Source organism: Podarcis raffonei, chromosome 15 (assembly GCF_027172205.1).
Source record: "Podarcis raffonei isolate rPodRaf1 chromosome 15, rPodRaf1.pri, whole genome shotgun sequence".
Classification (NCBI taxonomy): Eukaryota; Metazoa; Chordata; class Lepidosauria; order Squamata; family Lacertidae; genus Podarcis; species Podarcis raffonei.
In genome coordinates, this window is record NC_070616.1 from 210,223 (window position 1) to 231,163 (window position 20,941).

At 50.1% G+C, this 20,941-nt stretch overlaps 1 protein-coding gene across 1 annotated transcript; it reads left to right on the forward strand.

Annotated features, from left to right (window-relative positions):
• Positions 1–810: 810 nt before the first annotated feature.
• LOC128402351 (sperm-associated antigen 5-like) lies at positions 811–15,110 on the forward strand. The gene is made up of 14 exons (XM_053366369.1): positions 811–927; positions 1,710–1,845; positions 3,525–3,606; positions 6,073–6,206; positions 6,340–6,505; positions 6,705–6,813; positions 7,802–7,879; positions 8,147–8,270; positions 10,077–10,176; positions 12,111–12,191; positions 12,619–12,759; positions 13,619–13,693; positions 13,831–13,911; positions 14,930–15,110. Exons 2-14 carry the CDS (start codon positions 1,814–1,816, stop codon positions 14,999–15,001), a joined length of 1,275 nt encoding a protein of 424 aa, XP_053222344.1. The 5' UTR covers positions 811–927; positions 1,710–1,813; the 3' UTR covers positions 15,002–15,110.
• The last annotated feature ends 5,831 nt before the right edge of the window (positions 15,111–20,941 follow it).

Sequence of the window (20,941 nt, forward strand, 5' to 3'; positions counted from 1 at the left end):
CCCAGAGCCATGCCGAAGCTGCGCACAGCTTTGGCATCGCTCTGGGAGCTTGCGGGGCTGGGGGAGGAGGAAGCCCTCCGCCAGCCTCCAAACCATGTCGGGAGACAGCGGGATGGCGCGCTGCGCCTCTCCCGCTGTCTCCCGAGTTTGAGGGCTGGCGAGGGGAGGAGCAGGCTTCTTCCCCCCCCCCCGCCAGCCTTCTAGCCAAGTCGGGGGACAGCGGGATGGTGCGCTGCGCCTCTCCCGCTGTCTCCCGAGTTTGAGGGCTGGCGAGGGGAGGAGCAGGCTTCTTCCCCCCCCCCCCCCGCCAGCCTTCTAGCCAAGTCGGGGGACAGCGGGATGGTGCGCTGCGCCTCTCCCGCTGTCTCCCGAGTTTGAGGGCTGGCGAGGGGAGGAGCAGGCTTCTCCCCCCCCCCCCGCCAGCCTTCTAGCCAAGTCGGGGGACAGCGGGATGGTGCGCTGCGCCTCTCCCGCTGTCTCCCGAGTTTGAGGGCTGGCGAGGGGAGGAGCAGGCTTCTCCCCCCCCCCCGCCAGCCTTCTAACCAAGTCGGGGGACAGCGGGATGGCGGCGTTCCGCCTCCCCGCTGTCCCCCGAGCTTGTGGGGCTGGCGGTGGGGCTCTCCTGAAGCCTGGAGAGCGAGAGGGGTCGGTGCGCACCGACCCCTCTCGCTCTCCAGGCTTCAGCGAAAGCCTGCATTCGCACCATAGGACGCACACACATTTCCCCTTCATTTTTGGAGGGGGAAAAGTGCGTCCTATAGTGCGAAAAATACGGTAACACCTTAATTTATTTATTTCATACTTAACCCTTCTTAACCCTTTGCTGCCTGCAGGTATGCAGGAAACTGGAGAACGCAACACAGGAGCTGGTTGAAGCCTTGGGACGTGGAAATGAGCTGACTGCAGCCAAGATTCACCTGCAGACAGGTGAATCGACCATGTGTCTCTCGCCTGGGATGGGTGGGAAGCATCACGTTTTGAGTCCAGGACTTTTGGAGACGCGTTAACCCTCCTCTGGTTTTGTCCTAAAACTTTCAAGATCCTTTAGCTAGCCGTGGGGTAAAAGAAAAGTTTTTAAATTTTAACTTTCCATATGTTGCATAAAACACCCGGAAAATTCTCCCAAGCCAAGGAAAGAGGAACTGAAATATTTGCCACTCTGAAGTTGGCCAAGACATGGCTGCCGGTCCGTGTAGACAGTACTGAGCCAGGTGGACCCAGTGGCTTGACTCTGGGCTATAGTTGAGTGGCAGAGCACTTGCTTGGCACGCAGAAGGCCCCGGGTTCGATTCCCGACGGCCTCCCCCAGGGAGGGCTGGGCCCTCCAGCTTTCTTAAGCAGGCAAACAGAAGAGCTTCTTCACTGAATTTGTAGCCTGTCTTTCTCCAATGAATTCTTGGTTCACCCCCCTCCTCAGTTAATCCCTCCAACGACCCTGTGAGGTAGGTTAGGGGGCTGCGGCTGTGGGGATTTGAACCCTGATCTCATCCAACACTAACCACTACGCCATCCTGCCTTCCTAGAATACTTCTGCTATGGGGAAGCTCTATAAATGAAGTAGGTAAATAAATATGGGGAGAGCAAAATGTCCCTTAGAGAAGGATCTGAAATATTTTTCCTGAAGCTTGAATTTATTAAAATGTCACACATTAAAAACTTCCCTGTATCTGAGTTTCTAATCCAGTCTTGACCCTGCGCTCTTTCCGCAGAGCTGGAGGCTGCGAGGCAGAAGGGGACCGCAGCCGAGAGCCAGCGCGATCGGCTGCAGGAGGAGAAGGAGATCCTCTCCCGTCAGCTGTCAGAGAAGCAGGACATGATCCTGAAGCTGGAAGAGGAAGCAGCGCGGTGAGTCTTGATGCTCAGAATCGAGGCTCCTTCCCAGGGAACTCTGGGAAATGTAGTTCTGGGAGAGGAATAGGGAGAGCGCCCTATGACTGTCAGTGCCCTGAACAGACTACACTTCCCAGAATCCTCCGGGGGAAGTCAATGACTGCTTAAAGTGGTATCACAGTACAGTACTTTAAAGGCATGGTGTGAAACCCCAAAAGTTCCCTGAGAAAGAAGGTTTGATTGTTAAGCTGCTCTGGGAATTGTAGTTCTGGGAGGGGGATAAAGGGGTCTCCTAACAACTCTCGCTACCCTTGGCAAACCTGCCACTCCCAGAATTCTTTGTGGGTAGCCAGGACTGCTTAAAGTGCTACGATACGGGTTTCAATGTTTGCAACCTTTATCGGTGAGCTGCCTGGAGTCCCAGTTTTGTAAAAGGATGGGATATACGCATTATAATAATAGCAATAATATAATAATTATTCAGTGTTATTAACTGCCCCGTGAACTTTGGATTAAGGGCAATTGTCGTGTTCTGAAGGCGAAGGAAAGGACTGGACCCTGATTAAAACAAAACATGAGGCAAGACTCTGGGAGGAAGTACGAAAACTCTCCACTCCCTCGGCCCAGGTCGTTTTATTCACAAAAGAACTTTTCACACAGTGTTCGTAAGAACCAATCAGATTTCCTCTGAGCATTTCAAAAAAGACCCATGTGTGGACAACGTTAGGTCAGAGAAATCCTTGAACCTCAAAGACTACTTTGAGCATGCATACGTGTCCAGGTAAATGAAACAGGAATCCAGGAGGAATGCATTTAGCAAACCCCGGAGGTCATAAACAGGCAGTAAACAGGAGAGGAAGGATAGGCATCTTTATCCCTTCCATGTGAAACTCTGCTTCCTGGCCCTAAGATTAACAAACTACATCAAAGTTACCTACTATCTTATGGCCCAGGATGCCTGGGGAAGCAACTGGTCTGTGTTTTAGAACGCTGATGCGTGCTTGTCAGGTGGAGAGAATGGGCAGTAGAGAAAATGGCAGAGAGGCAGAGGCTTATGGGATCTGATCAGGAATTATTGTCACTGACTCAAGCCCAGTCAACGCAATGCTTTCACTGCGGACACAATGGTTTGCTCCATATTTTCATAATTCCTCATAGTAATCCCATGTGACCACCACAGGCAATGTATAAATTTAGTGAATAGAAATTTTTAAAAAAGATATATCCAATATATAGTTCTGGCATGGCCTTTGCCAGATGGGCGGGGTATAAATAAATTATTATTATTATTATTATTATTATTATTATTATTATTATTATTATTATTTAGCCGAGCTCAAGCTTGAAGCTGCTGAAATGTAAGCTAATGTAATAGTGGGGTGCAGATTTGAACCCGGGTCTCCCCACTGCTGGTCCAACACCCTGACCCCCCCCCCAGAGCCACATTCACACCAGACGCCTGAAGCACTATGACTTCACTTTACGCAGTCATGCTGTCGTCCCTGAATCCTGGGAACTGTACTTTAAAGGCGGCAAGCGTCCCCCTTCCAGAGCTACGGTCTCCAGAGAGGGACCAATGGTTAAGCCTCTCTGGAACTTGTAGCTCCGGGAGGTGGGAGCCTCCTAACGGCGCTCGGCACCCTCAGCAAACTACAGTTCCCAGGCTCCCGCTAACCCTGTTCTGTGTGACGCAGGCTGTCCGTGGAGAAGGCGAGGGCAGAGCAGGAGCGCGACGAAGCCCAGCGGGAAGCTTGCGAGACGGCCGAGTGCCGGGAGGTACGGAGAGGGGCGGCTCCTGGAGCAGCGAGGGGCGCGGGTCTGGGGCGGGTGGGGAAGGGGAGCGGGGGCCCGGGTGCGAGAGCCGCAGCTTGGCGGCATGGTGCCTGCTCAGCTTGCAGAATGCCCCAGGTTTGGTCCCCTGACCTAGCCACTGACCCACGCGATAGTCACCTCCAGACTTGGTTATTGTATTTTTTTCTAACATGATTTTTATTAAGTTTTCTATGTTTCATTACATTTTCATATCATAAACCCATAACTGAAGACATTACATAAAGCATCGACCTCCTTCCCTGCCTCTAACTGACTTCCACACAACTTTACCAATTTCTTCACATTTCTGTTACCACTTTTTTACCTTATATCTGTCTTTTAACATTCACCTTCTTATATGTAAATCAGCTCCTTGTTTTCACATTACCAAACATTTGAACTCAAACCTACAAACGTTTTCAACTGTTTACCATTTTCTTTCATATAGAATATAAATTTGCTCCAGTCCTTTTGAAACAGTTCATCATGCTGATTCCAGATCTTCCCAGACTTGATTATTGTAACTCACTCTACGTGGGGCTGCCCTTGAAGCTGATCCATCAACTCCAGCGGGTGCAGAATGCCGCGGCGAGACTCCTTACGGGGTCCTCGCTGTGGGATCACATTCACCCGGTTCTATACCAGCTGCACTGGCTCCCGGTGGAGTACAGGATCAGGTTTAAGGTGCTGGTTTTAACCTTTAAGGGACGCGGGTGGCGCTGTGGGTTAAACCGCAGAGCCTAGGGCTTACCGATCAGAAGGTCAGCGGTTCAAATCCCCGCGATGGGGTGAGCTCCCATTGCTCGGTCCCTGCTCCTGACCTAGCAGTTCGAAAGCACGTCAAAGTGCAAGTAGATAAATAGGTACCGCTCCGGTGGGAAGGTAAATGGCGTTTCCATGCGCTGCTCTGGTTTCGCCAGAAGAAGCTTAGTCATGCTGGCCACATGACCCGGAAGCTGTACGCTGGCTCCCTTGGCCAATAAAGCGAGATGAGCGCCGCGACCCCAGAGTTGGCCACGACTGGACCTAACGATCAGGGGTCCTTTTACCTTTACCTTTTAACCTTTAAAGCCCTATATGGCTAGGACCCTCGTACCTACAGGACCGCCTCTCCTGGTATGTCCCACGGAGGACATTACGGTCTTCAAACAAAAACATCTTGGAGATCCCGGGCCACAGGGAAGTTAGGCTGGCCTCAACCAGAGCCAGGGCCTTTTCAGCCGTGGCCCCGAATTGGTGGAACGCTCTGTCACAAGAGACTAGGGCCCTGCGGGACTTAACGTTTTTCCGCAGAGCCTGCAAGACAGAGTTGTTCCACCAGGCCTTTGGCCAAGGCACAGCCTGACCCCTCTCTCCTTCTGTAATCCTCATAGAACTCTAGCCCAATGGTTGCCATTAATTTGACTCTGAATTGATTTTAGAATGAATTGGTTTTAGAATGTATTTCAGTTCATTGATTGTGATTTTATGTAAACTCTCTTATTTTTACTGTTGTTAGCCGTTCTGAGCCCGGCTTCGGCTGGACAGGGCAGGATTAAATAAAATTTTATTCTTATTATTAAGGGCATCTCCTGGGGGTAAGGCAGCTTCCTGCTGAAAGTCGCCTTTCAGGAGGCCTGGTATCTTTCTTCTCATCAGAGGAGGACCTGCTTTGAATACCAGCTCTTTGTAGGGCTGGAAGAGGAGGCTGCCTGCCTCTCAGTGTAGGCCAGTGGTTTGAAAACTTCTTTCTCCAGGACACACTTTCAGAATAAAAATTTGCCCCACTGAATTTTTTTATTGATAAGATATTATTATTTTATTTATACCCCACCCACCTGGCTGGGTTTCCCCAGCCACTCTGACATTGGAAATCAAGAAGAAACAACATCTTGCCGTGCTCCAGTTATAACCCTGAACACAACTACTTTGTGATACAATTGTGGGCATCCAGAAAGTGGAAAATGCAGCCACATAAACACACGGATGAATGTTTCTTTGATGGCCCTTGAATCTTCCCGCCAGAGAGTTGGCCCTAATGGTCTGACTCTGCATAAACCAGCTTCTTGTATTCCTCTTGAAATCGCATCTTTCTTCAGAACATTTTATCTACTTTGTAAAATCTATACACCGTTTGATGGGGGGGGGGAGAGAAACCCCTCAAAGCGGTTTACAAAATTGAAAGAGAGATTGACAGAAGGTACAGAAGGTAAAATGCTAAAACAGACTGAAAATATCTCAACCTTCTAGGCACCTGGGTAGACTTCTCTAAACAGGGGTGTTTTTTGCAGTGTAAGGTGACTCGGAACAGTATAACTATTCTATCTCGGAAACAATCAGAAATAACACCATCAAGAAACGGATTTTTAAACATGTTGGTGTAAAATAATACGAATCGGCGTAAAATAATGCAAATAAGCCATCCTAACCAAACTGCTGAAATGTTAAAAGTTTATAGATCTGGAAAACCAAATTGCCCGCCGCCAGCTCTCGGAGACGGAGTTGGAGCTGAAGGCCACCCTCGTGACTCTGTGGGAGCGCAGCGCCCAGCTGGAGGACCTCAAGGGTGCCCACAGCATCCTTCAGTAAGTGCCTGTTCCTCTCCGAGACCCCACCCAAAAGGGTGTCTGGGTTGGGGCTGGGGGTCTCCCTTCTTTTGTGGCGTAGGGAACAGCATCATCCTGACTTTCTCCTGTCCCCCCAACCCCACCCCAAAAGGCAGGAGCGAGAGGCTGTCGGCGAGGAGCTGGCGAGCGCAAAGGCGGAAATGGAGAGCACCCGATCCAGCATGGAGGCCTGCGCCTGCTCCTTGCAGGAGATGGACGGCGCTCAGACGCAGCTCCTGGAAATTGCCAGTTTCCTCGAACGGGTGCTGCAGGGAGAGGTGAGGCGGCCGTGTGCAGTGGGGTCCCTGCCATCTCTCTCCCCTTCTGGGAAAGGGTCTTGGAATCACAGAATGGTAGAGTTGGCAAGGGACCCCCAAAGGTCATCCAGCTCAACCCGCTGCAATGCAGTAATCATAACTGAAGAACCCCTTCGGAGGCATATCATGGCAGCACTCCCAACGCTCTGCTCTTTTGCAGGTGGTCGACACGGCCCCCAGGAGGCGGCCCTGCACCCCCAGGCGACTCACCCCACACCGCTTTGGGACCTCCTTCGTGGACAGCATCTTGCAGGCAGTGGCGGAGAGAGGTGGGGGTTTCTGGTTTTTTTTTATAAAGATATTTATTAAGTTTCCAATTTTATACAAACAAAAAGGAAAAAGCAAAAAAGAACCAACACATACAGTTCTCAATACTTAATTTTCAATGACATATTTCCCTGACCTCCTCATACCTCCCCTTCTTGTAGTCCAATTCAAATTATTTACTCAGCAAATCCTTATCTCAAAACATTACAGCTGGAAACCCCTTAATTTCAATCCAACATCATTCAACATTCTGAGAGGTGGGGATTTCTGTTCGCCCATCTTGGGGGGGGGGAAGGGGCCCCAAGCACAAACCCAGAGCGGAAAGGCCCCCCCCCCTGTCATGTTGCCAGCCCTCATGGGGGAAAGCGGTAGTAGTAGTAGTAATAATAATAATACTAATAATTTATTTATACCCTGCCCAACTGGCTGGGTTCTCCCAGCCACTCTGGGCGGCTTCCAACCAAATATTAAAATACAGTAATACATCAAACATTAAAAGTTTTCCTAAACAGGGCTGCCTTCATATGTCTTCTAGAAGTCTGGTAGTTGTTCTCTTTGACATCTGGTGGGAGGGCGTTCCACAGGGCGGGCACCACCACCGAGAAGGCCCTCGGAGCTGGGCCTCAGTGTCCGGGCAGAACGATGGAGGTGGAGACGCTCCTTCAGGTATACTGGACTGAGGCTGTTTAGGGCTTTAAAGGTCAGCACTAACACTTTGAACTGTGCTCGGAAATGTACTGGGAGCCAGTGTTTCAAGACCGGTGTTATGTGGTCTCAACGGCTGCTCGCAGTCACCAGTCTAGCTGCCGCTTTCTGGATTAGTTGCAGTTTCTGGGTCACCTTCAAAGGGAGCCCCACATAGAGCACATTGCAGTAGTCCAAGCCCTGCCCCCAGGCCACTCAATTGCAGCCTCCCTCTTAATTCTGACTCAAGGGGGCATTGCAGGTTTTGACACACACCCAAATTTTGTGCCTCCTGTTCTTTTTCAGACGTGGAAACTCCCGGGATTTGGAGCGAGAGCACCGCTTTCACAAAAGCCGTTCATGAAGGTCCGCCCAAGCCGGCAGGTAACTAGGACTCGGACCTGAGAGGGGACCAGGGTTCGAATTCCCCGCTCGGCCACGAAGCTCCCCACCGGGTGTGCCCTGGGGGTGGGCAGCCCCCCGTCTCTCTCAGCCTCGCCTACCTTGTTGGTGGGGATTAGATGGGGACGGGGAGGAAAGCCATGTCCGCCCCCTTGAGCTCTTGGGAGGGAAAAGGTGCGACAGGAATGCAATAAATGAATGAGACACAGCCATCTCACGGGGGTGGGGGGTGGTCTGTCCCGTCCGCAGAGCTCCAGGATCAACTCTCCACCCACGTCCAAGACTTGCTGGCCGTTTCAGAACAGCTCCGCCTCCTGGCTTCGCAGCAGCAGAGGGCCGCCCAGGAGGAGAGGGAAACCCTGCAGGCGGAAATGTAAGTGGGTCTGGGGGCTTGCTTCATGCTCTGCCTGAGGTTCCTGCATTGAAGGAGCTTGGGCTCCAGGACCCTTCCAACTTCTCAACAGTGATGGAATGCACAGGGGGGAACGCTTATTTTTTTGTGAGTCTTATATTGCCTGTAAAGGGAACCTTTACACGGATTAATATATTATTATCCTGTTAAAGCTGCGCTGTATCTTTTCTCCTAATGGTCTGATTTTCTTTATTCTTTTACCTTTTTCATTAACAAATCAAGTTATTTTATTTTTAAAAAGAAACAGCACATCCGGTTTAAATAAAGGGAATCGGGTACAGCAGAGGAGCAGGAACTTGTTTCCAGCTGCCTTCTCTTCCGGGGGCCACAACCCATGCAGGCCCCGATCCCTTTCTCTCCTTCCTTCAGGCAAGGAAGAAGCTAAGGGCAAATTTCCAAAGCGCTCGTAGAGAGGTCAAAGCGATTCTTTGAATATTTTCAAGGTGCGATCAGGATTCCCACTTGAAGCATTGGGGAGTGGGGACCTCAGGCTCTGTGGGCTAAATGCGGCCCCCCAGACCTCTCCGCCTGGCCCCTGGGACTCTCCCCGGACCACGCCCCTTGCTTTGCCCTCTCTATGAGTGTTTTGGAAATGTGCCCTTAGCTTCTTCCTTGCCTAATAATAATAATAAATTTTATTTATATCCCACCCTCCCCAGCCAGAGCCGGTCTCAGGGTGGCTAACACCAGTAAAATGACAGTAAAAACATAATAGGAAGAAAAAACGAGGAAAAAAACACCCCAAATTAAAATACAGGTTAAAATGCAATTTAAAATGCAGCCTCATTTTAAAAGTAGCCCATAGATCAAGACCATAAGGGGAGGGAAACATAAGGGTCAGACTGAGTCCAAACCAAAGGCCAGGCGGAACAGCTCTGTCTTGCAGGCCCTGCAGAAAGATGTCAAGTCCCGCAGGGCCCTAGTCTCTTGTGACAGAGCGTTCCACCAAGTGAAAAAGAATAAAAAAATCAGACCATTAAGCGTCATAGCCTGGGAGGAGAAAAGACAGCGCAGCTCCAACAGAATAATAATATTAATCCATGTAAAGGTTCCCTTTAGGGAGGCGGGTGGCGCTGTGGGTAAAACCTCAGCGCCTAGGACTTGCCGATCGCATGGTCGGCGGTTCGAATCCCCGCGGTGGGGTGCGCTCCCGTTGCTCGGTCCCAGCACCTGCCAACCTAGCAGTTTGAAAGCACCTCCGGGTGCAAGTAGATAAATAGGGACCGCTTACCAGTGGGAAGGTAAACGGCGTTCCGTGTGCTGCACTGGCTCGCCAGATGCAGCTTGTCACGCTGGCCACGTGACCCGGAAGTGTCTGCGGACAGCACTGGCTCCTGGCCTCTGGAGTGAGATGAGCGCACAACCCTAGAGTCTGGCAAGACTGGCCCGTACAGGCAGGGGTACCTTTACCTTTTAAAGGTTCCCTTTACAGGTAATATAAGACTCACAAAAAAATAAGCGTTCCCCACCTGTGCATTCCATCACTATTGAGAAGAAACATTTTGCCTAGTCTTAAATGGGCCAGGCTTTTGCGTATACGGGAGGCGCTGGGTGACCTTGTGCCGCAATATTTGTACAAGAAATAATACCATACGTTGTATATATTGTTAAAAGGTCCTTTTCGCTCTGCCGTTTGGATGCTGTTAGACTCCCAGGGTCATCTAGTCCAACCCCTTGCCATGCGGGGTCAGTCCAGATTATTCCCCCAGACTGGGCAACGCAGAGTTGAATTTGGGGGCCTCTCTCCCTTCTCCCCCCCCCCTGCAGTTTGCGGCTCCAGGGCCTGGAAAGGGAGCTGGAGGCTGAGGTCGATTCCCGTGACGCCAGCATCGCCCAGCTGAGCAAGACTCTCCGCGACAGGATGCAGGTGAGGTTGCCAGGAGGAGGGGGATCTGGGTCAGGATGGAGCCGCAGGGCTCGGAGGATCTGGGGCACGGATCGGCTGGGGATCCGCTTCTAGGGCGTTGCAGCAACCAGGGAGCCAGCCTCCATCTCGATGTCTCAAGCCGCTGTGGAATAGATAGGTAGATAATTTATTACGGTCAAAGACCAGCTCACATAACCTAACACAATAAAAACAGTGTTCGTAAAGATAAAATATACAATCAGAGCAGATTGCAGCAATAGCTCATGAGTTACAATTGAGATATATGCATACACCCATACAGCTGAAATTTGGGCTGCCATAAAAATTGACCCTGAGGCGCCCCAAAGGGCAGCTTCAGCATTTTATTCTAGAGGATGATCTGTGCCTACAAATCTGGACGCAGAATCTGGCTACCAGCCAGTTCGTCTTGTGATCTTTGCCTAAGAGGAGAGAATTAAGTTTAGACTTTTCTGAAAGATCGGCGAGTCTCTTCAGCAAAGGATCAGTGGTGTCTCTACGAATCTCAGCGTAAAAAGGACATCTAAAAAATATATGTTTGGGGCTTCCTGTTTCCCCTAATGGGCAGGCGCAAAGTCTCTGTGTGTACAGGACTCTTCTACAGGAGCCTTCCAGAACCGGTGAGAGCAAGGCTGAGCTAGCAAGAGTAAAAGCCCTTCTTGCGTTTCTGGATGTGAGGAAATAGAGATATGTCGCCGGAGCGGCTACGTATCTTCCGTTTTCTATGCTCTGTGGAATAAAAAAAGAGGATTGTAGAGTTGGAAGGGACCCCCAATTGTTATCCAGTCCAGCCCCCTGCAATGCAGGAATCACAGCTGCAGAATCCCTGACAGGTGGCCACCCAACCTCTGCTTAAAAACCTCTAAGGAAGGAGAGTCCACCACCTTCCCAAGGACTGTCAAACAGCTCTTACTGTCAGAAAGTTCTTCCTAAGCTTTGGAAAGGAATCCCCTTTCTTCTTGTTTGAATCCTTCGCAAAATAGATTCCAGGATAAGGGACATAGCCTGAAAATAAGGAGCACATATTTTAATCAGAAGGGACGCGGGTGGCGCTGTGGGTTAAACCACAGAGCCTAGGGCTTGCTAATCAGAAGGTCGGCGGTTCGAATCCCCGCCATGGGGTGAGCTCCCATTGCTCAGTCCCAGCTCCTGCCAACCTAGCAGTTCGAAAGCAAGTCAAAGTGCAAGTAGATAACTAGGTACCGCTCCAGCAGGAAGGTAAACGGCGTTTCCGTGCACTGCTCTGGTTCGCCAGAAGCGGCTTAGTCATGCTGGCCACATAATCCGGAAGCTGTACGCCGGCTCCCTCAGCCAGTAAAGCGAGATGAGCGCCGCAACCCCAGAGTGGGTCAAGACTGGACCTAATGGTCAGGGGTCCCTTTACCTTTACCTTTTATTTTAATCAGAAACCAAGAAGAGAAGAACTTTAAGAAGGAATGGGGAAAATTTACAATGCATTTAAGAGAACACTGAAAACAACCAAAACTTTGGCAGGATTTGAGTAATGCTTGTAATGTACAAAAAACTAGGGTAAAAATGGATTGTTATTTTTTATTTTAAAAAACAGAGAAAATTAAGGGAAGCAATTGAAAAAAGAATGATCATGGTAAGCATGGAAGGGCGGAGGAGAGTCGAAGGATTCAGGGAAATCCTAAATGATGATGTTGGTCTATTAAGGCGTGAATTTAAATTTGCAATGTAAAAACATTTGGCAAAGAAAAGAATGAAAATAAGGAATGCTTGGAGCGCAGAAGGTGGGACGGGTTGTCCGAACTCTTTCCTCTCCCTGGGCAGCATCTGCCGCCCCGTTTCCCACGCCAGGGTCCAAGGGACTAGAAACTTAGCCAGGCTTTGGCGGAGCCACTGTGAAGCCTTTCTCCCTCCCCGCCCTCTTACGCTCTCTCTCTCCAACGCAGGACGAAAAGGAGCTTCAGGAAGTTATCCGGCAGCAGGACAGGAAGCTTCAGCAGCTGGATGACCAGAGTGCAGACATCCGGGTAGGTCCAAGGCCCCCCCTGCCCCCTGGCATTCTCAGAGATCTGTGTTCCTCGGGAAGGAGAACGTCCTGGAGCTCACGGGAAAAGCTGCCTTAATATGCGCATGGTCCATAGACTGCAATACCGCCTGCCCTGGCTGGCAGCAAGCGCTCTCTGGGGTTTCAGGAAGAGGGTCTCCCCCAGGCCACCGGGGAATTGAACCTGGTGCCTTCTGCATGCCAAGCAGGTGCTCTGCCACTTAGCTGTAGCCGCTTCTCTGATTCTAGTCCTCATTGCCTGAAATAAGGGGCTGGTTTAAGTGGGAACATGGGCGGCAGCCATGATGTTCTGTGCTGCCTTCACCCTCCGGCCTCCTCCAAAGGGGTGGGTTGCTGAACCCCGAGTGGCTGCTAAACGCCCCCCCCCCATCTCTCTCTCCCTTCCCCAGATCCTAAAACTGGAGTTGGATCAGCTGAAATCTGACCTCCGCAGCTGCGAGATGGAGAGGTCAGCCCTGTGGGAAGAGCTCAGGGAGCAGAAGCCGTCCAGCGCAGATTGGGTCCAGGAGAAGATGTGTCTGCAGCGGCAGGTATGGGGCTGGGTGGCGTCACTGGGGTCAGGATCCGGGCAGCGGCAGAGAAGAGTGGGCCTGACGGCCTTGCGACAAAGACACACAAATGCATTATCGTTCAGGATGGAGGAATGGTTGTAGAAATTATCGGAGACCAAGTTGATACGTAGGATTGTGGGGGGGGGGGATAATTGCTGACATTGATCGATAGCAATAATTAGAGAACACCTTTTGTGTAAAAGAGAAAAAGAACAAATTGGAGACGTTTGGGTCTGAAGATTGGGGGAATTCTGTAGCACAGTTGGATGTCATCACAAAGAGAATGTTTTGAATAATTTCTTTTATGTAACAGACACAAAACCAGAGGTCCTTTTGAGTTATTTTTATTCCTGCCTTCCCTTTTCTCTCTCTTCTTTCTTCTCTCTTGGTGTCTGGGCTGCTATCTGGGTCCAAGGATTATGAGCTACCTTTGAGAGAGGACTCTGCATTTCCTTCTCTCTTCCTTTCCGTTTTTGTTTAGATCTGTTTCTTTTTTCTAATTGTATCATGAAAACCTTTCAGAGAAAGATGAGCCAGATCCCAAGGGCAGCCCCACAAGGAGCGCATTGCAGTAGTCCATCCTCAAGGTTATCCCTGCATGGACTGTGGCCGTCAGGCTGTCCCGCGTGGCCAGAGATTTATTTGCACTCAATGAATTTTCAGGTGGTTTTATTTGCACTAAGAAAAAATAATAATCATTTGGATCTTTTATGGGGTCTCTTGGAACAGATCCTGCAGAAACAGTAAAGGGTCTTCAACTCTTCCCCCCTCCCCCAATCCCACAGTGACCCCAAACCATAACCCTGTGGTTCAATACGGAGCCTTCTTGTCTCCTCAGGTTGCCAGGCTGAGGGAACTTCTGGCTGGCAAGGACAGCGAGAACATGGACCTCGTGATGAGATACCAAGGCCGGGTGAGGACCTGGGGTGAGGGATGCAGGAAAGGAGCCTTCCGGGGAGGGCCGGGAAATGGCCGCCCTTGCATGGACCAGCCCCCTAACTCCTCGCTCTTTTAGCCCCCTAACTCGTTCTTTCTGCTCCTGGCTTCCAGGTGAGGCATCTGGAGGAGCATCTTTTCCACGCTCAACGGGAGGTGAAGGCCCTCAAGAGGACAGAGGCAAAGATAAAGGAGGTGAGATCCAATTGGTCTTGGGATGTGAGACTATATCTGGGGGGCTTGGAAGGCCAGATCGGATCTCGGGGGGTCCAGGAAGTGAGGCCCAATTTGGGGGTCTTGGGAAACGAGACACAATCCCCCGGGGGTCTCGGGCACCTTCGATTTCCTTTGCCCACCTCCCTCGGCATTTCTCCCCTCCCCCTCCCTCTTTTTTAGAAAAGCCAAGGGACTCCGTCCTCCATCTTGGCCAGGGAGGATGATGGGACTTGTAGTCCAGGAAAATCTGGAGGGCCACAGATATCTACACCCCCCCCATTTGGTTGCATTAGAGCAGGGGCCAGCAAACTGTTTCAGCAGGGGGCCGGTCCTCTGTCCCTCAGACCTTGTGGGGGGCCAGGCTATATATTTTTTTGGGGGGGGGATAAACGAATTCCTATGCCCCACAAATAACCCAGAGATGCATTTTAAATAAAAGCACACATTCTACTCATGTAGAAACACGCTGATTCCTGGACCGTCTGCAGGCCAGATTTAGAAGGCGATTGGGCCGGATCCGGCCCCTGGGCCTTAGTTTGCCTGCCCATGCAAGAGGGTGCAGGTGGAAGATTTTCTCCGTCTCTGGCCCTTCCTTTCCCCCAAAAGTAACTCTTTATGACTTTTATGGAAAGAAAATCCTAACTTCCTAGTCCTCCTCCAGCGCGGGGCAGGGGGGGCCCAACTGACCTGTGCAATATTTATCTTGCACTGCGCATGCACTGTCACCACAGCAAAAATTGTATAAAAAGGCGGAAGGGTATTGAGGCTTCGAGCTTAAAAAGGGCTCTGCTAGAGTGGTTTGTAGCATGAGGCTGGTCCAGCCCTGGTGGGGAGACAGAATGGTTTCCACAAGCAGCGCCCTTTCTTAGACCTAAGGGGCTAGTCCTCTTGATCCGTGGCTTGGGCTGGGAAAGACCCCCCTCCCCATCTCAAAAGGCGAGGAAGCCACTGCCAGCCCCCTCCGTTCCCCAATGCCTCTTTTTCCTCCAACCTCCAGGTGATGTCTTCGCTTCCTGCTGAAGCTTCCCACATCTCGGAAGTGCGCTTAATTCTCGACCTCCTCGGATGAAGCCGGCCGAGGGCTGGGGAGAATAGGACGGAGAAAGGGGCTCTTTGCCGGCCTGATCCGGCTGCATGTGTGTATTTAAATAAATGTGTGTGTGTGTCTTTTGCAAGGATCGGTTTGTCTCCAAGTGTGAAGGTCATTTGGGCGGACGGGAGTGTCGTGTCCTCTCAGCCGCACATGGGAGTTGTAGTCCAGATGTGCCCACGAGGACCAGCGTGTGGCGTTTGGGTGTGTCTGTGCAAAAGCTGTCCAGATTTGGGCACATCGGGACTACAACTCCCATGTGCGGCTGATGGGAGTTATAGTCCAAAGGTGCTGGCTGCTTGTCCAACTTATTTGTGGCATTTCTAATCCGCCTTGGTATGCCTGATTCTCCCCTTCATTTAAACTTCACAACAGCCCTGTGAGGGAGGCCACGTTCAGAGGCCGTGCCTGGCCCAAGGACGCGCCCGGTGAGCTGGCGGCCGAGTGGGGGGAGAGGGACCCTGGTCTCTCCCAGGGCCTAATACTCATCTAATTCCCACAGCACAGCCCTGCCAGGTAGGACAGGCTGAGAGGCCCAAGGGCACTCGGTGAGAGCTTCAAGGCTTGACTGGTGGGGATTTGAATCCTGCTCTCTCCTAGGTCATGGCTGACACTGTAACCACCACACCACACTGCCAATGAAAGGTTGGGGTCCCCACCCCCAAATCACCCGCAACTGGTGCTTTTTCAAGTAGGGAGGCCAAGGATTGAACCAGCCACCTTCTGCACGCCAAGCAAGGGCTGCATCCACAACAACAAATACAATAATAAATTTATTATTTATACCCCGCCCATCTGGCTGGGCTTCCCCAGCCACTCCAACGAAATATTAAAATACAGTAATGCATCAAACATTAAAAGCTTCCCTAAACAGGGCTGCCTTCAGATGTCTTCTGAAAGTCTGCTGGTTGTTGTTCTCTTTGACATCTGGTGGGAGGGAGTTCCACAGGGCGGGCGCCACCACCGAGAAGGCCCTCTTCCTGGTTCCCTGTAACTTGACTTCTCGCAGTGAGGGAACCGCCAGAAGGCCCTTGGCACTGGACCTCATTGTCCGGGCAGAATGATGGGGGTGGAGACGCTCCTTCAGGTACCCTGGGCAAATGCACAAAGGAGGAGAGGTCTCTCGATGGCTCCTAGCAACTGCGGCTTGGCTCTGCCACAATTCTTCTGAAACTAGTTGCTGGAAACTGCAGGAGGGGGAAGATTCTCGCTCTCATCTGGCTGGCTCTTCTGATGGAACCTCCAGTTCCAGAGGCAGTCTATCTGGGTTCCTCCTTCCATTGGACCGCTGTGAGATCTGCTGGATGTGTGGAGCCGCAGGATCACCTTCGGTTCCACACGGACGTCTCGCGGCATTGGGGAGCCTCCAGCTGTAGCGTTCCCAAAGCAAGGAAGGATTGGACTCTGATTAATAGAATACACACGAGGCTTGACCTGCAAGACTCTGGGAGGGGTGCCAATAATAATAATAATCCTCCCTCTCCACCCCTCGGCCCAGGTCGTTTTATTCACAAAAGAACTTTTTACACAGTGTTCGTAAGAACCAATCAGATTCCCCCGAGCATTTCAAAAAACCCCACGTGGGACAAAGTTAAATCAGATAGTTTCTTTGTAGTTAAAAGAATTTATTTCCTACTTGAGCATGCATAGTAGTCCAGAGTAAATAAAAGAGGAAGCAAGGAGGAATGCTTTTAGGAAACCCCAGAGGTCATAAACAGGAATAAACAGGATAGCAGTATTTGCCATCTCCTTGTGAACTCTCTTCCTGGCCCTTAAGATCTATCTAAAGATTAAACTACATCAAAGTAACCTACTATCTTTAGGTACTGAGGATGCCTGATGAAGCAAGTGGCCTGTGTTTCAGAATGCTTATAGGTGCCTGTCAGGCATAGAGAAAGCAAATGGCAGAGGTGGGATTTGATCAGAAACCATTGTCAATGAATCAAACCCAGTCAACGCAGTGCTTTCATAGCGGACACAGTGGCTTGCTGCATATTTCATAATTCCTCATAGCAATCCCACCTGACCCCCACACTCTGGATATCTGCACCCCTATATCCAGCCGCCCTGGAAAGTGGGAGGTGTGATAGGAATTTTGAGGTCTTAGATATATGTTAAATGTTCATAAGTGTACCAACCAGGCACGTACATAGATCAGCACAGAAAGACCGACCGGAAACCATTTTTTATTCCCAAACTGACCAAATGTTTTCTCTGCAAGGTCAAAGGAAAATGGAAAAGCCTCCCCATTGTTTTTTCCTTCACAAATCCTGTCTTAAGGGTATTTCTGTGTTTGAATAGGGTGTGAGCCTGTGACATGGCCAAGGAACTAAGTATTTATCATTACAAAAGATTGGCCAGGCTCCCCAGGAAATCCAATCAAGTAACCTGCCAGACAGGAGATAAACAACAACAGGAGAAAAGCAACATTCAGATTTGTTATGTACTGAAGTTCTCACCCTCGGCCACCAGGGGGATACCGTAGATAGTTTTCACTCAGGTCTACATATGCAAATAAGGGATTGAAAATGATGTTCAGTGATTGGATAGTTACAGAAAGTGGTTACAGTTGCGTTGTAGTGGAGCTCTATATAAGCAGGCTGGCTGAACCCTTCAATTCAGTTCTGTTCTGGCCTGTGAATAAACAAGAGCTGTTTGAAGAATGGCTATGTCATCTGATATGTTCGCCCACAACTTAACACTGGCGACGAAGTTGGGATGGATGGACAACAGAGCACAGCCAGATGCAGCCACCCTCTGAGATAAGCTGAATCATGGAGCTGAAACACTGAGCGAAATCATGGAGCAGAACCAATTCAGAGCTGACCGTCTGGCTAGAGCACTGTGTTCCATCCATCGCCTCCACATCGGCATCGGAACCATGGCTTCACTCGTGCCTCTACCCAGGCACACCTGGGTTCTGGGTCCTCCTCCTTTCCTGCGAGTGAGGGGAGCACCCTGTTGCAACAGATCAATAAAGATCAGGCTTACTAGCTGCTTTGCTTCTCAATATTCTCTGGTTGGCCTCTGTTATTCTCTCCTACCAATAGGGAACCTACGTAAGGACTCTATATGGGCTCTTAGATACCCCTAAGGGGAAAAGGGCAATTTTTGTTTACAACAGAGGCCAGGGGCCAGAGTTGGCTTGCCCGCCCCCTGTGAGACGGGAGCAAAAAGAAAGCAAAGAGTCTGCAAATGGCGGCCTCTCTCAGCCTCCATCCTCTGACTCAGCCCAGCCCCTCGTTTTATTCCCAAGTCATTGATTGACTTATTTTCGTTTCTCTCCCAGCTGCCGTGCTCATCCTTTTTTCCCTGCCGCGCACACACAGCCTGCAGCCAGTTCTGTCCCCAATTTAGCCCCACCTCAAGAAGGTGCTGGATCCGTCCCTCTGCCCTTGGGCGTCCTCCATCACGGGTGACCTAGCTTCTGTGGGGCGGAGCGTGGGGGGGGTCCTCCTCCTCCCCCGCCGTGGCCTAGATTCCCCTTGTCCCAGCTCCCTGCTCAGCCATGTCTCTTTTCTGGGGGGGGGGGCTATGGCCAAGAAGCATTTCTCTGCCTCTGTGGCTACAGGACCACTTGCCTTCCTCCCCTCTTCATTAAAAAGCAGCAGCATGCTTCCTTCTAGACTTCCACCCACCCTCCCTTCGTGGCCTTCTGCTTGCAAGCTCTCCCCCGCTGAAAGCAGGCCACCAGAACAGGCCTTTTCCCACCCTGCTTAAAGTTCTTAAAATCTTTTTAAAAAAATAATAATTCTGCAACCTGTATAGTTGTTGGAGGTTTGTACATCTCCCCCCCCCTTTTTTTTATTTCATAAAATTTATGCACCGCTCGATTGTGAAAATCCCCCTCAAAGCAGTTTACACAAAAGATCGTTAAGAAAAATAAACGGCAAGAATTTTGAGGAGGCGCCAAACAGATTGCAGCGGAAACGCCTGCCCTGGTGTCAAGTGGCAGGGAGTTCCAAAGGTTACTCAAGGTTGCAATGTCTCCGTCCCCAAAATGGCAATAGGTTGTTCTAGCAGGAGCTCTTCATCTCTCCGTCTTTTCATCACTGGTTGACGTCTCCCTTTTAACCGCAGAAGAATGTTCTCTCACCCTGCGCACCTGTCCTGGTTTTTTCCTGCTCCAGGAACCCCGATGGCCACAGTTAAAATGCTTCTAACAGCCTCTCTCTCGCCATCAAGCATCCTGAGTCCCGGAGGATAGAGTATAGAGGTTACAATATCCAAAATATAGAGAGGCCTCTATATTCATCATTTATGTTCCTCTATGCCAGAGGTTTCCCAGACTTTTTGGGACCCCTGCCCTATAAAAAGCAATATTCAGGATAGCTTCTATTATTTCCCCACTAAGGGAAATAATAGCACCAGACAGGAGGAAGAGATAATTGCACATTGATTCAAGGTCCAATTAAAACTATTTAATTCAATTAATTCAACCAAACAGATGAATTTGGACCCAGTGACAGTCTGGCAGTCTCTTCCACCTCCAGCCCCCCCCCACTGCCACCCCTTTAGGGTCCCCACTAGGGAATCCCACCACCTCCAGGGGGCGCTACTGCACACTTTGGCTCTATGCTGAGCACTGACACGTGTGTGGATGTCACAAGATTAATACATTTAACCGCACCGAACGCTGTGCGATGTTGTCCTGCCTGTATCTGGGGTTAATCCTGGGTCTCTCTTAGGAAGGCCAAGGGGCAGCCCCTTGGAACGTGGGGCAGGGAGATTCCCTTCCTGGTATCATCAGAATCATCCAGCCTCAGCCTCTTGACAGCTCTCTAAAAATATTATCTATATGCATCTTTTAATTTCGGAAGATGTTAATATCTGAAGGGTAAATGACTGGGGGGCAGGAATCAGAGGAAGGCAGAATCTCTCCCAGGTGGGAGCTGGAAGGATTGAAGATTAAGACAAAATACTGAGAAAGTAGACAGACAGACAGACAGACAGACAGATAGATAGATTAAAAAACCTATATACTTTTGTATTTTATTATGTTCATTATTGTCGTTGCTATTTTATTTCACTTGTTTTCTTTCTCTTTTTTGCTTTTCCTTTTTTTGAACTCTATTATTCCTTTTATATGATGCTGAAAAAATAAAAATGAGGTTATTTTTGTTAAAAAAAGAACTGTCCAGCCTCTGCCCAGGTGGCTTTTATAGCACATGAATCTCTTTCTCTCTTTTCCTCATATATAATACATAGCGGTGAAGCTGCTGAGTCAGTGGCTGGGCTCCACGATGGACTGGAGCCAGCCCTAATGGGCCTGATGGGTCGAGGGTTATCGCCAGAGGGGTAAACAGCCATTTACTCTTACGGCAAAAAAAGCAACACCACCAGCAGAGTCTTGTGCTATCTGAAAAGCAAACAACTGTAGTGTGTGTGGCACCTTTAAATTATGTAACTTGATTATTGGGGTTTCAATTGAATATTAAGTGGTTTAGAGGTCTTTTGTGCCAGAACATGGGAAGAGCTTGGCTGCTGGATCAGGCCAATGGCCTGCCTAGTCAAGCATCCCAGTGGCTGAACATTTAACTGTGGAAAACCCACACTCAGGAACTGGTATTCAAAAGCATCACTGTCTCAATGGAGGCAGAGGAGAACCATCACAGCCAGTAGCCATTCATATCCGTGGACAGACCATGAATTTGCTAGCAGGAAAGGATCTAGGGGTCTTGGTGGACCACAAGCTTAACATGAGTCCACAGTGTGATGCAGCAGCAAAAAAAGCTAATGCTATTCTAGGCTGCATCAACAGAAGTCTAGTGTCCAGATCAAGGGAAGTCATAGTCCCGCTCTATTCTGCCTTGGATGGACCACACCTGGAATACTGTGTCCAGTTCTGGGTGCCACAATTTTAAAATGCCATTGGTAAGTTGCAATGTGTGCAGAGGAGGGCCACAAAGATGATCCAGT

Excerpts from the sequence above, each read along its gene's own strand:
- LOC128402351 (XM_053366369.1), top strand. The coding sequence starts at position 1,814 with ATGATCCTGAAGCTGGAAGAGGAAGCAGCGCG. Across the intron at positions 6,814-7,801 it reads GCAGGCAGTGGCGGAGAGAG|ACGTGGAAACTCCCGGGATT; the intron begins GTGGGGGTTTCT and ends GTTCTTTTTCAG. Across the intron at positions 12,192-12,618 it reads ACCAGAGTGCAGACATCCGG|ATCCTAAAACTGGAGTTGGA; the intron begins GTAGGTCCAAGG and ends TCCCTTCCCCAG.